General features: G+C 32.7%; 3 protein-coding genes across 6 annotated transcripts in view; 2 read left to right on the top strand and 1 right to left on the bottom strand.

Annotated features, from left to right (window-relative positions):
* The first annotated feature begins 7,637 nt into the window (after window positions 1-7,637).
* Window positions 7,638-11,206, top strand: LOC125387041 (katanin p60 ATPase-containing subunit A-like 2). 2 transcript variants are annotated; one of them, XM_048414200.1, is made up of 8 exons: window positions 7,638-8,039; window positions 8,420-8,519; window positions 8,879-9,079; window positions 9,190-9,466; window positions 9,859-10,027; window positions 10,085-10,197; window positions 10,394-10,596; window positions 10,759-11,206. In XM_048414200.1, exons 3-8 carry the CDS (start codon window positions 8,994-8,996, stop codon window positions 11,141-11,143), a joined length of 1,233 nt encoding a protein of 410 aa, XP_048270157.1. In that variant the 5' UTR covers window positions 7,638-8,039; window positions 8,420-8,519; window positions 8,879-8,993; the 3' UTR covers window positions 11,144-11,206. The 2 variants fall into 2 exon arrangements, with proteins under 2 accessions (XP_048270157.1, XP_048270159.1); XM_048414202.1 differs by lacking the exon at window positions 7,638-8,039 and having other exon boundaries at window positions 8,217-8,519.
* LOC125387075 overlaps window positions 10,158-14,854 on the bottom strand; it is a 31,051-nt gene continuing 26,354 nt past the window's right edge. The window contains exon 2 of the transcript XR_007227641.1: window positions 10,158-10,216. The gene's annotated coding sequence lies outside the window, so the exon portion shown is untranslated. The remainder of the gene's footprint in view (window positions 10,217-14,854) is intronic.
* Window positions 12,354-14,778, top strand: LOC125387055 (pre-mRNA-splicing factor SPP2-like). 3 transcript variants are annotated; one of them, XM_048414216.1, is made up of 6 exons: window positions 12,354-12,657; window positions 12,735-12,922; window positions 13,033-13,390; window positions 13,470-13,573; window positions 13,688-13,927; window positions 14,198-14,778. In XM_048414216.1, the coding sequence occupies exons 2-4, from the start codon at window positions 12,783-12,785 to the stop codon at window positions 13,563-13,565; spliced, it is 594 nt and encodes a 197-aa protein (XP_048270173.1). In that variant the 5' UTR covers window positions 12,354-12,657; window positions 12,735-12,782; the 3' UTR covers window positions 13,566-13,573; window positions 13,688-13,927; window positions 14,198-14,778. The 3 variants fall into 3 exon arrangements, with proteins under 3 accessions (XP_048270173.1, XP_048270171.1, XP_048270172.1); XM_048414214.1 differs by having other exon boundaries at window positions 12,427-12,922; XM_048414215.1 differs by having other exon boundaries at window positions 12,427-12,922; window positions 13,688-13,912.

Genomic DNA, 14,854 nt, shown 5'->3' on the forward strand with positions numbered 1-14,854 from the left:
AGCCTTAAATCGTTGGTTATTATAGTGTATACATTCGATTACTCTGTAAGTCGTAAGTACATGTTTTACGTTATTTTTCATTTTCCAGCTAAATTCCACAAAAACAAGAAATATACTTCCAACGTGTTTTCACGTGTCTCTAGCAAAGATCTCAAAAACAAGTTGCGGCGCAATTTAAAACGACAAATAGCACCGTGTGTCTCGTTGTGGCAACGCACGCTTCGTCAGCTTTTTAAAAGCGCTCTCTGTCTGCTTTTTCTCTCTTCACCGCCTATTCGTTTTTTCTTAACGAGTGAAACCGTTTTTACGAGGACGGGAGCACAGAAATGACGTACTGGCAATTCTGTTTCGTGATGACACAAGCAGCCCGGTTTCAGTGAATTAAGCCTGGCCCCAAGCTTCCAATTATCTCTCCCTTCCTTTCCTTTATTTTTCCCTTCTATATCGAGTTTGAGGTTTTCTAAATTTCCATTACAATCAACTATGGCTTTTCTTTATTTTATATGTTAGCCGATGATTCATGGCAAAAGCGTCGGCTGTAAAAATATTTGGAGTTGCAACAGCAACAAGTGTGTTTTCTCAAACAGAAAATATTGGAAGCGTACTCGTTGGCAAAACAGTTCACGGATAATTCGTCCTCTGCTTGTTATTTGTTTCAATACCGTTAGCAAATAAATTCATGAAACATAGTGGTATCGCATAAATTGAAAATAAAAGCTTTGCGTATACTTGGTAGTTGAACTTTGGCTATTAAACGTATGTTATATATATATATATATATATATATAGAAGATTGCTTAGAATTTGGAGCTTAATAACATATCTCAAAATCATTGACATCAAAAAAGGTGAACCTTACTTACCAAATTTCCTTCCGTCAAATGATACATAAAAATTGAAAAAAATAATATACATAGTTTTGACTTTCTTCCGCATTATAATTTGAATCACTCGATTTATTCGACTAAAGATAATCAAGCAATAACCTCACTTTACACGTTTCTCATTAAGTGAAATAGATCACATCAGGGATTTTCAAAAGTCGATGGAACATTAATAGCGATTAATTATTTATGGATGTATTCTGCACGGTTAAAGCAATCGCCTAGTGAATTATCGAGTTCCAGGAATATGAGCGGTAAACAGGATTGCAGCTATAAATGACTCTCTAACGTGTATATTAGAGATGAATTTGATCATTTATCCTCATAATATGAAATACGCTTTTAAGTGGAAATCATAATTAACAATTTCTGGCAGCGAAAAGTAAATAAATCGATACGTTTAAATCAATATTAGAATTTCTTAATATTTTTATCAAATATTTTTATCAAATATTTTAACATCGTAGAAGTGTCGTTGGAGAGAAATATTAGGTTGTTCGAAAAGTTTCTTTCGTTTTATAAAGAAATGATAGATGTACGATATTTTTTGCTTTATATTATTTTATTGAATTATGTGCGATCCACCTTTCTCCAATTTAATATAAAATAACATAAAAGAAAAAATGTTGTGTATCTATCATTTCTTTATAAAACGAAAGAAAATTTTGCGACAATCTAATAGAAATTTAGCTTTAACACGATATAAAAATGGATTGTTATGCCCCTAGGAGATAAGAACAATATGATTAATATTAATAATGAATACGTTAACGTAACGTAAAGCAGCTTTTGCAGAAGGCTATTACCTGAAAATGTTTACTAAAGAATGATAACATGAATTTTCTTAAGTATCCCATTTGATACTTAATCTACTTTGTAAATACTGTACGTCCTAACTTTGAAAGAATGCAATTTTAGCCAGAATGTTTCAAATTACCTAGCTAGTTTCCTATTAATTAATTACCTAGTTTCCTTGTAATATAATTTATATTTACATTATCTCGCGTAATTCTTTCCACTTTATTGACTTCAAAAGGTTAATGTAATATAATTTTTATAATATAATTTTAATCAAAGTTATTTAAAATTTGTAGTATCTCATCCCTACTAGAATAATATTAACAAATGTGCAGAGCTCAAGTCGAATAACACCGGCTCAGATAAATGATCATCAAACTTACTTTTGTTATCGTCGATGCCAGTGATTTTAAACCAGCCAACGTCCATGGCAATCAATATTATTTAGCCGGTCTTAACGCAATGTAAAAAGCAAAGAAAAGAGGAAGGAAGGAACAGGGAAACAAAGAGATAAAACGAATTTTTCATTTTCTCGAAACTAGATCGAGTTTCAAGCTGCTCGTAAAAGAGTCTGTAGCCAATCCGACTAAATTCGACGAACCGCGCTTTAAAATTCCCAGAGAACTGTGATAACCATCGAAATCTGTACAATTTGTCGATTCATCGCTTGATTAAAAAATGGAACAAAATGAGGCTGATCAGCCGAACTTCTTTGAACTTTTAATGATCCTTATCGTTATACCCTAGGTTGAATGCTACGATATAAGCCGAAACAGCTATAAGTAGGGTTCACGTGATTGCCGCCATCTATTATTCACGCGTTACACATTCGCCAGACAGACGCGTCTAACGGTTGACATTGTTTTCTACCCTCAGTTCCAACGCAATTACGTTGCTACGTGCAATCAAGTCTCGAGTGAAGCTAATGATAAGTTGTTGTTCGATCCTACACAATTACTAAAATTATTCAAATTAAACTAATTTAGTCTAAAAAAAAAACAAGTAATTTCGTTATATATTTCCTTTCATAATAAGCCATGGTTGGAATATAGTAGCTGACGAAAATATTCGTATATTTGTAGAAACATTTTAGGGCTGTATTATGCATAACGGCACTATAGAATTAATACTGTAACAGAATTCTACTATCATGGTTATGCTGGTAATATTCGAAACAAATCTGAAAATCTATGTAGATGTTGTAAGATATTCAGTACGAGTACTGTGCATTACTGGTATGTACATAATCACGACGAGATAAGGAAGCTACTGTTCTCTATTGCTCATCGCTACCCGTTGCTAGTAGCAACGTACTATGCATATATATCTCGTAAAGATTTTAAATGTAGCCAACGAGACCATTTTTAATATTTGACTATCGTGACCCATTACAGTTTCATCACTTTCAATTAATTGAACACGACCCGCACCTTAAGACTAAAATACACAATATAAGTATGGCACAGAAAATCTTTTAAAATTTACGGACGACTATTTATGGTATTTAAAGGCAGCAAAGATAATAATTAGCTGCGGATTTTCCTCGAATCGTAGCATACAATATGGAATCTGATTATTAAAAATTACAGTGGAAATACAGTGGATTTCCATAAGATATTCGTGCTTGTGGCAATATTTGTGGAAATAAATTCTTAACCCAAATGGACAACCTCGATACTCGAGAAATTTTGTGAAGCTGACGTCAATGGCGATATGTACTGTTGTTGTGCTATCATTTCATAGTAAGCTGTATTGATTGCACTTCTATTCACGGAATTGATTTATTCCACACAAAAGTTGACAACAATAATCGAAAAAAGAAAAATATATTACCGCCTTTCACATCAGCATACACAAGCACATAGGATTTCACACGAATATACACACTTGTAAATTCGACGAAACGATCAAATTTAATTATTTTTCGATTTTTCGGGCATCAAGTACTACATCAAACGTTACACATCAAACGTTAAAATACGGCGAGCATACAAAATGTACAAACCACTCTAAATTAATTAACTTTGAACGTTATTGATTAATTAAAAAAAACCACTGTTGCGTTGAGTTTTACATTTTAAAAAGTTGTTATCCGTTTTTGCTTTGTTTAAAACTAAAAACAGGACTACGTTCATTGTAAGTCGTAAATATCCCTTTTATTTATTTAAACAAACAGATATTTAAACAAACAATTTATAAATATATAATTTATTTACGTATATTTGTAATATCTGTTTTATAAATTTGTACAACCATTTATCCATTTATCTATTTTATTTGCATGTAATTTTTATAGACTTTTTTTTTTCTTTTTTAAGAACGAAAAATTGTGAATTGTTATTTTAAGACATGTCAGGCTGAAGCGATACGCGATATATATTTCTATTCGGATTTCACCGTCGTCGTAACCGATGCTATTGGAAACGTTTCACAATAGACGTCTTAGAAGCGCTTGCAATGTCCGTCATGTGTAAGGCTCTACCACTGAATCGCGGCTGCCATTTAGTGATTAAGGTCGATCACTTAGAGACGTTAATCCGCCATAATGGTGAGCAATACATCGAAGCCATTATTGAAAGCATAGTTACGCTTTAATTTCATCGATCTTATTCACAAATAGAAGTGTACAAATTATAGGATTTCCAAATATTTAGTTTAGTTAAAAGGAGATATGAAAATGACAAGTATATTCAAAGGATAAAACAGAACCGTACGATTGTAAAGTTTCAAATCATTATAACTATTTAAATTTGAAAAATCCTACTATATTTATACAATATATTTTTATTAAGAATGGAAGAAATTTCGAAAAATCCGCCAACACTTTTTACTGTCGTCTTGAAGCACACCATATGTTAAGCTTCTTCGTCGTTATAAATTTTATCGCGGATGTAACGAACGTTTCGAACATGTAGCACGCACGCGTCAACGCCTACATTTGGATTTTAAATATATGTTTTATGCATTAAATGTATTTGTACTTTCTTGCGCAATTTCTTTTAATTTGTTACGATATGGAGGGTTTAATTACGTTTAAGATATCTATCTGAATCCTTTAAATTCAAAGTTCTTTAAAAAATTACGTTACGTAAAATAATCGTTTTTCCACTTTATTGTATCATAAGATAGTTACTTAAATTCATATTACTTAAAGAATCTTTCTACAGAAAGAATAAAAAAGAATAAAATCCTATATGTTAAATTTTACGTGGTTGATGGAATACATAGCGATGACGAGAACTAACTACAGACAACAAGAAACTATTAGCGAAGGCAACTGGTGACTATGAATGTCGTCTCTATAATATGTGACGACTAAGGAGAACAACTACCAACTACGGATAACAAGTAACAACCAACTGTCTCGTTTCTAAGAGGCAACTAACTTGCAAATTTAAATCCTCCTTTGATGGTTTCTGTAGCGTGATATACGTCTTGAACGTAGTTAAAGAATATGGTCGCTGCTGAATGGCGATTTGACAGCAAGGCGATCCCGCCAGTTCAAAGCTTGACATTGCAAGCTACCGAAAACCATTAATCTTGTTATCGAATATCTAGCTTTCAGAAGAACCCTTGTGATATGATATGACGTCATGACATTTTTATGACGAAGATGAACAAACACCGACCTCTAACGAAACAAATTTTTATTAAGTGCCGTATGTGGGTTGCAGGCCGGCCAACCAAGGAAATTTATCGAATGTATAAAGTAAAATATATACGAATATATTCGATATATCATAAAATGCCCGCGTTATATCGTCTAACAGCATAAAGAAAGCTGAATTTAAGGAATTAAAAAATTGAAATACCAATTATAAGAGAGTTAATTAAATTCAAACCTATCGATCTATCTCATAAAGACCTATATTTCCTGGAAATTGATATCTTCCGAATTCTAAATTCTCCTTAGAAAAGTATCATAGAGAAAATATGAAACTTGAAAAGCACATCACGCTGATGCCTCGATAAACCGTCGTGTCGATAAATCCATGTGTCCGAGCGATGAATTTTCCCCAAACAACAAAAAACTGAACGGAAATCTTCTTTGAAGAACGTGACAAGGTAGGGGAAGCGGGAACAATGATCACGCGATAAACTGATGGTGTACGTATAGAACGAGTGTTGCGAGAGAATTATCGAGAAACAAAAAAAGAAAAAATAATCGTTGGCCGGCGCGACTATACGCTGTCGACGGGCAAACAGCGACTGAGACTAACTGAAACGAACTCTGTCACAGTATGAGCACGGGCTGCGTTCGCGGGTCGATCGAACACGTTCTGCGCCTCTCCTCGGCACCGGCGTCAAAGCCACCCCCGATGGCTGCAACGCACTGGTGCACTTGCAACATCAACCACTGGTCCTTCCTTTTTCGTGTGATATTATACCAGCATCTGTGATGCCATTTCAAAGACCGCAATCAAAGCATTAAATGGCAGATTAAAGCGACGCGATAATATTACCCCAATATTCGTCCGTAAATGTTACCGTATAGATCTTTAATTAAGCATTATTATGCTTCGAATAATTTACTATCACATGTTCCACAAGAAAACATATGTTTCACTTTTCCCCGTAGTATGATTGTAATTTATAACAAATATTTATAATTTATAATTTAAAATATTTATAATTCACTGAAAGTATCTTCTTGTCACGATTATAGGCGTAAAATGTCAAATTAAAAGTACCAAATTAAAAACATATGGTATCCCGAAACCAAACGTACGACATGGCGAATCACGATGATACGATAAAAATTGATCTATGTCTTGATTTATTCAAACAGAACGAACTTACTCGAACTTTTCCAGAATAAACGATTTATTCGATAATATCCGTCACCAGCTTCTCTTCCTTCAACGGTAACAACTGACACCGAAAGCTCGAGAGACCCGAACGGTGAGACGTACCCAGAAGCAATGCAGTTACCTGGGCAAAGAGTCCCAAAGACCAAGGACGTGGGAAATTTCGAGAAACGGAAATGGAAACTGGAGTGGCGCGTCAATCAGCACTGACGGAAACTAATAAAAATGGAAAAAACCAAACTAATTCGTTTCACAAATTATTAAAACGATATTATTCAAAATTTCACTTGATTTTCTCACTGCACACGTCAATATTTGTCGAAATATCAATATTAAAAAGTTAATAAAAAAAATATCCTCTTTCTTCATACCTGTCTTTCTCCCGGGCGGCGAAGGAATACTAGAATGTTCGAGAACAACGGATACTTTTTGATTTTATCTCAATATCAATTTCAATCTTTTTAAACGAAATATAATCTGAACGATGAAACGTTTGATCATATAATGTTCTTCGTTCGATGCTAAAGGAAACTGAGAAGAAACATCGAAAATTCATTAATAAAACGAATTTCTTTGTTTCTGTGAGATAATAAACTTGATATACGTATTGATTTTTAAAATCAATATAGCTAACCAATGGGCACACTTTTAACAAGGCTGATGGAACATACCAAAAATCTTTCAAGGTGGTCTTGGCAACGGAAGAGTCGAAAATATGAGAATTATAAATGAAAAATTCTAATATTTTACAGCTGGCAACGATAAGGAACTCCAGATATTCTCCTAATTAATTTACAACAAATTCGCGTATATGATCGATAGCTGACGTCATTGTGTCCCACAGCTCTTGTAAAACGATAAGAATTTCCTGGAAAAGCTTGTAACCACGAAATGAAAAAGATGATAAAACTTCTAACAAGAGTACTGAGACGAGCAACTTTGTACTTACCCCTTCGGAGTAGGGAACGTGATTAAACGTTCGCGAGTTCGAAACTTTTGTAAGTCACTGCACGGCCGCTGCTTATGGTGGAAATCTAATAGATATAAGTACAGAGCGCGTGAGCGAACTAAAAACGCGATATAGGGATAAAGAGAGAGACCGTTCCGTCCTTCTCTAATGCCCGCGTACTTGTACCGGAAATATGTAACAACGGTAAACGAGCGCCGTCAGTGTCCACTAGTGTGCATGCCTGATTAAACAAGGACAGAAAATGCTTATATACAGCCTTCTCTTTCTATTTCCATGTCGCATCCATCTTACTATACAGTAGACAGGATTCGACTATTCCATCATTATATTTGCACCCTGCTTATGTGTGCGAACAAATCGTTCGTCTCCTGTTTGATGCTCAGTTTTCAACGGAGTTGAAGGGAAACTTTATAAGAGAAAGGAAGTTACGGATTGTCTCAAAGTGATAAACGAAAATTCTCGTAACTATCGAAAAACGATAGTCAATACAAGGATATCATTATCACATTTAAAACTATCACAATGAACGGTGATTCGTCGCAGCAAGGTACCACAAATAAGATATCTCAATCTAAAGAGGTAAGGAATATTCTAGATTTTGGGACTTTGGAACTTCCATGACAGTCATGAGTGTGTTTCGTCATTGATATGCCATATTGCGTTTTTCACAATTGTCGTTCATTTTTTTGATTGATTTTATATCTATGATTTGTATTTGATTTTGTATCTATGATTTTTTCTTTCGATAATTCTTATAATTATTGTCAATAATTAATTATTTATAACCATTTACGCTGTATTATATATCATTAAGATTTATCTTTGCGCGTATCAAGATAGTAGATAACAAAATTATGTGTAACAAATTTATTAAACTCGCAATGTAACAGAAAATTGCATGAAAATCTTTATATTATTAATAATTATTGTTAATAATAAAAAAAATAATGTCGCATTAGGAGGAGAGTCATACTTCGGAACGTAATCGGGACATATTGTACCTTAATGTGATTATTATTGTGATTATTGTGATTAGTGTGATTATTTGGTACACAATGGGTGAGTACATTGCAATTTAGATATCTTCTTAGTTGCAATTTTTTCGAATAATATCGGTGACCAATCGAAATAGAAATTAGTGCGGAAAGAGGGGAAGGAATCAAAATTTGAAAATCGACATCGGTAGCTCGGTTGTTATAGAATAACTCAATCGATAACGTAGTTTAACTAGTTATAAATGAAAATATATTTAAATTCAAACTTTAAAAATTAGAAATTAAAAAGCAGAAGGATAGAAATAGAATAGATAGATAAATAGAAAGGATAGAAATAAAACAGTTGTCCCAATTGATGATTATCGTATAGTGTGTACTCATAGCATAAAATTTGTTCAATGAATTAAAAATTATATTTTTTAGATATGTTGGCATTAGCGATGTATTAATCCGGGAAGCTCGTCTATCTCGGAAATATCGAGTCTGCGACAACGTCAATTTGGAAATTATTCTTAGAGAATATGAAAATTATTACAAGATGAAATTCCAAAAATATCCTATATTGTGTAAGAAAATAACTGAAAAGGAAATAAAGACGAGGGAAATGACAAATGCGAACAAAGTGTAAGAATTTAAATTATTTAACACTATTCAACTTTCTCAACATATTCAATGCATCTATTACAATATCATTCAATCTTCAAAGAAGTAGTAAAACTTGTCAAATCTGTTAGCAAACAAACGAGAAGTGAGTCTGTATCTGGGTCTGTCGAAGGGAGGAATGCACAACAGAAGATGAGGGGTGATGCTACCGATGATATTAATCTTGCAATGACAGTGACAACAATTTCTGCCAATGAAAACGATGGATCTTCATCAGAAGAGCTTCATCAAAGAGCTTCATTTAACGTCTCAATGGAACAATCCAGGCAATCAAAGATATCAAAATGTGCTCGGGACCTTTATATAGACAATCCAGAATTGCAGAAGATTGCTCAAGACATTTTATCTGTAAGTTATTTTCGATTAATATACGTATTGTAAAGCTTTTTAAAAATAAAATACCTATCCTTGGATAAACAATCCACTGTATATCAATATCCAACAAATGTATTGTTGTATATATCTGTATATCTGTATACACTGTATACACTGTATATCTGTATACACTGTATACACTGTATATCCAACAAATAGCTTGGATAAACAATCCACTGTATATCAATATCCAACAAATGTATTGTTGTATATATCCACTGTATATCCAACAAATACCTTGGATAAACAATCCACTGTATATCAATGACGTAGGGATTTCAGTAAAGCTTTAAATAATGAATTACATAACACTCGAGGAAATTAATACAGAGATTATGCACCATTTCATCTTTGTATTGTCGCAGGAAATCATACTGAAAGAATTAAATGTATATTGGGACAACATTGCAGGCCTAGAGGAATGTAAATCTGCCATTAAGGATGCCATTGTGTATCCCCTTAAATACCCTATCTTTTTTAAAGGCCCATTTGCTCCCTGTAAAAGTATTCTGCTATATGGACCACCTGGTACAGGTAAGATACTCGTATTTCTTTCATTCCCATACATGTTTACAAGCAATTATGAAATAGGAAAGACGATGTTGGCGAAGGCAGTCGCAACAGAATGCCAATGCACCTTTTTTAACGTAACGACCAGCTCATTGGTGGACAAATGGAGAGATGATTCCAAGAAGTATATCCGTGTAAGTTGATTTCCTTTGTCTATGAAGAAGAGATTCTAGGTTTAAAAAGATTTGTTTTTATTTGTCGTCATTCATATATAAATAGAATAGTTGTTTGGAAAACGAAATGATATTACGTTCGTGATGAAACAATGAATTTAAGGAATTTTGAATATAATATTTAATAAATAATAAATACATTTGTTAAACTGAACAGGTTTTATTTGAACTTGCCTATAATAATTCGCCTACAATTATTTTTATCGACGAGATTGACTGCATAGGAACAAATAAAGGAGTAAAGTATACATTGTCTGAATCTGCAAAGACATTCAGATCAGAACTTCTTTTTAGATTGGATAGATTAGTAATTAACAAAAATTCTGATGTAGTTCTTTTGGCCGCAACTAATTGCCCTTGGTATGTATATCATTTATAGCTATTTCAATGTTTTCTAAGTAGAAAATATCTTAATATCATAATTATTCATTATCTTAATCTTAATTATTGTGTTGTTCGGAATATTCCTTCGTTATTATTAATATAACAGAACAATAATATTTATTGTAAATATATTATTAGGGATATTGATGCAACTTTACGCAGACGCCTTGAAAAGAATATATACGTATCATTACCAAACGAAGTTACTCGATTTTATATGTTCAAATTATACCTTAGCAACCGATTATTAGAGAATATGGATATTGTGAGTCACATAATAAAATCTACTGAAAAATATTCTTGTGCTGATATAAAATTGCTTTGTACGCAAGCATGGCTGCTAGAAATGAATCCAATGTTTAAAAGACTTGAAAAAGGAGAAACATCTACTACGACTTTGAAATATGAATTAAAGAATTATAAAATAATAGCAAAATTGTTAAAAAAAATGTCACCTACAGTTACGAATGTGGATAGATATGAAGCGTGGAAAAAATATGTATGCCAAAACAAGATATTTTAAAAAATATAAAAATATAAAAGTATAAAAATATAAATATATAAAAGTATAAAAATATAAAAATATTATAACTCTAATCAATACTAAAAAATAACGCTCTTGAATTATTTAATCTCGTGCAAAAGAATTACTATAACTTATTACGCTTTCCGCTTTCAATAGTCAATCAACAGAGTTCAGTCTAACGAAGAAGTTCCCTCCTACGCTAACGAACTGTCCTGTTTTTGCGTCCAGGCTTTCAGGACATAAATTAAAATATCGCACATAGGCACAGCGTAACAGCGGCTTAAATTTAAGTTACAATAATAATCTTAAAAAAAAAAAAGAAAAAAAATGTAATAATGCATGGCTATGTCGTACCGTCGCGTATCGGTACTTTTGCCTGTATCCACTCTACAATCAGAATTCAGCGTTTATTCTGGAAAAAAATCATGTAAAAAAAAAAAAAAAAAAAATATGTAAAAAACCTGGAATTAATAAACAAAGATTTAAAAAAATCAACAATTAAACAAGGGATTGAGATGACCAACTCCGGTCACGCTGCGAACTTCGAACGCGGAAGAGTCGAGCCGTGGCCATGATGGGTGATTCCAGGAATCGGTCGCGTATGGCAGGATCTGACATGCTTTACCGATCCCAGCCGCGCCGATTTCCGTCAACAGGCACAGTAACGGAGATATTTGGAACAGAAGCAGCCGCATATTCGTCTATCTGAAATTAAAGAGATGATTTCATGTAGAAGATAGAAATTCGTTCCCTGATATTGAAATGCCGAACACGAGGAAAATGAGACATGCAAATGACAAAGTCGATGACCAATAGGAAGATGACATAAACAATTGTAGATTGCAATGAAAATTTTGAAAAATGATACGTGTTCTAATAATAGAATATAAATGATAAAAAGGAGAATGTAATTGCCATTCTTCTATGTATTTTAATTTATGAGACGTAACTTCTGAATGACCTGTAATAGCTTTAAATACATTTACTGGAACTGGCCAAGCATAGAAAAAGGAGGCTTAAAAGAGAAAAAAAGGGAATAGATGAAATCGTGAATTATCAGTCTAAATGAACCGTGAATGTCAACCTAAGCTTTCACCAAAACCCTAGTGAAACCATGAAAGCACCACTATGAATATAAAATGATCCGCACTACTATCTACTTCATAGTATACTCTATACGTTTAAAATGCTCCATTAGAAGCTTAAATCTATCAAAATACAGCTCCTAGGGAAATGTAAACTTTCACATGAACACATAATATCGATTTTCTGATTGAAACGTATAGGCAGATATATACTAGCATTTGGCTGCATGGTGCAGCACTACTCTCTCTGGGATATCCTAGCCATTTTCGGCATTTGGCCGTATGGTGTAGCACTAGCTCTGTAACATAGAAGACCATAGGCGTCAGTTCTTCTTATTTCCTCTCTGATATATGTTTACTTTAATGTCACTTATTCAGGCGCTTGATATATTGTCGGAATGAAATTTTAGTAATGTGCAAGTAATTTTGAGTAGATTAATAAAGTATAATAAGATATTAGATTCATGTACATAGTTTCAAGTGACATCAATCTTTATGTCTAGTATATACATGTCTATTGATCTATAAGTCAGTGTTAAAATAACAAATAAATGGCAGAAGAAGGAAAGAAGATTTCCTTTGGTTTTGCGAAATCTATTAAGAAACCTGTGTTAAAAAATGCTATTCCACAAGAAAAAAAGAAAGTTGATTACATTGAATGCCTTGATGAGAAAGGTATTAAAGTAATAGGGTGAGTTCAAAAAGTAAAATTTTTAATCAAGAAACATATAACCTCAACCTAACCTATAAAAATCACCAATAGCGGAATATATATATTTGAAAACAATTTTTTTATTTCAGTAAGGAAGAAAAAAAAGATGAACCTCTAATTATTTCATTACTAGGTTCAAAAACCTGGCATGATAGAATAGTTAATAAAATAGATGCAGACATTTTCCTTCCGAAGGCAGATAAGGAAAAGGTAGGAGACGCTAGTGTTAACGAGGCAAAATCAAAGCTATCTAATGGAAAAACATCGCCAATAATATCAATAAAGAAAGAGCCAGTTGAAGATAGTGAAAATAAAGTTGTTACTTTAGAAGAACAAGTGGCGAAAGAAATCATTGAGGATCTTAAATCAAAGAATGAACATGAAACTAAAACAAATGATTTAACCTTACCTTTAGTAGAAGATGAATCACTAAGAGGCAAAGAACAGGTACGTTATCAACATATTGATGTGCAATGCACAGATGTATTACATTTGCATATTATAAATATCGTTTTGTATTTTTCAGTCTACGTTAGAAGATTATGAAAAAATTCCTATTGATGATTTTGGTGTAGCAATGTTACGGGGAATGGGATGGCAACCAGGAAAGGGAATTGGTTGAAATGAAAAGTATGAATTTTACTCTGGATTAAATTAATTGTATGTATTTAATACATCACTTATTGGAAAGTAAACAGAGAACATCATTTTTTATTTCACAATCGTTCATTCTAACTATTACAGATTAATAGCAGCTGTCATACCAGAATTACGATCAAAAGGTATGAAAATACAGATACCAAAAATACAGATTCCAAAAAAGAAGAGGAAGAAGTTAAAATCGAGAAAGGAACATTTGTGAAAATTATAGCTGGAAAACAAAGTAATAATTATGGTCAAATAGAAGGATTCGATGATGATGCAGGAAGGCTCATAATAAAACTAGCTCTTGGTGGAAATATAATATCTGTAAATGAATTTATGGTACAGCCAGTGACTAAATCAGAATATTCTAAGAACTCAAAAGTTCAAAGTTAATATGAAGTGTTAGTTTTTCATTAAGGGACTTTTAAGAAAATAAATTTGAATTGACATATACATATAAAGACATAATCGGACATGTAGAAAAACTAATTCAAAAGTACCTGTAAGTGTGTTGTTGCATGCAATTTTTTAAAGGTCCCTTCTATTTTTATATAAAATATGATAAATGTAGAGGTTTTAGCTTTCAGTATTTTATGGGGTTAATTTCAGATACAAAAAAGTATGAGGAATATAAGGACAAGGAATCCAAGGGACTCGAGCAAAAGATGGATAGAAAAAGATCAATGTCCCCTGACCCCGAAGACGGTGAAGATGGTGACAAAAGTAGTAATAAAAGAAAGAAAATCGGAAGTACGATGCACAATAAGAACAAGTATGATAAAGTGGGGGATAAAAAATGAGAAAGACGAAAAAGGCGCTCCGAATCTAATGATGACAGCGATAGTGATTCTGAAAAGAAGAGACGGAGAGAAAGAAGTAACTCTAATAGGAATGATTCTTATAAATTAAAAAGATTGAAAAAGTCAAAGAAAGATAAGAAGCACGATTGCTCATCTGAAAGATCAAGTAAAAAACATAAAAAGAAAGACAAAGAAAGAGAAAACGTTAGAGATAAGAAACCCAGAGATTACGCAGACAGAAAGAAACACAAAAGACGAGAAAGATCAAGATCTCGATCATTTAGTAGGCAGTAATATTTTCCAGGGACGTATTCGGTCATTTTACTTTCAAGATAAATTGTACAATTTTATTTATACAGATTTTATAATAAAGTGTATTTTTACAAAATATTATATTTCTTTTCTTACCCTTAACTGAAAATTACATTTAATTATAATATGTAATAATGTTTACAATTACATCAAA

The sequence above is a fragment of the Bombus terrestris genome, unplaced genomic scaffold (genome assembly GCF_910591885.1).
Source record: "Bombus terrestris unplaced genomic scaffold, iyBomTerr1.2, whole genome shotgun sequence".
NCBI lineage: Eukaryota > Metazoa > Arthropoda > Insecta > Hymenoptera > Apidae > Bombus > Bombus terrestris.

Excerpts from the sequence above, each read along its gene's own strand:
- LOC125387041 (XM_048414200.1), top strand. The coding sequence starts at position 8,994 with ATGAAATTCCAAAAATATCCTATATTGTGTAAGAAAATAACTGAAAAG. Across the intron at positions 9,467-9,858 it reads TTGCTCAAGACATTTTATCT|GAAATCATACTGAAAGAATT; the intron begins GTAAGTTATTTT and ends GTATTGTCGCAG. Across the intron at positions 10,028-10,084 it reads ATATGGACCACCTGGTACAG|GAAAGACGATGTTGGCGAAG; the intron begins GTAAGATACTCG and ends ATTATGAAATAG.
- LOC125387055 (XM_048414216.1), top strand. The coding sequence starts at position 12,783 with ATGGCAGAAGAAGGAAAGAAGATTTCCTTTGGTTTTGCGAAATCTATT. Across the intron at positions 12,923-13,032 it reads AAAGGTATTAAAGTAATAGG|TAAGGAAGAAAAAAAAGATG; the intron begins GTGAGTTCAAAA and ends TTTTTATTTCAG. Across the intron at positions 13,391-13,469 it reads CACTAAGAGGCAAAGAACAG|TCTACGTTAGAAGATTATGA; the intron begins GTACGTTATCAA and ends TGTATTTTTCAG.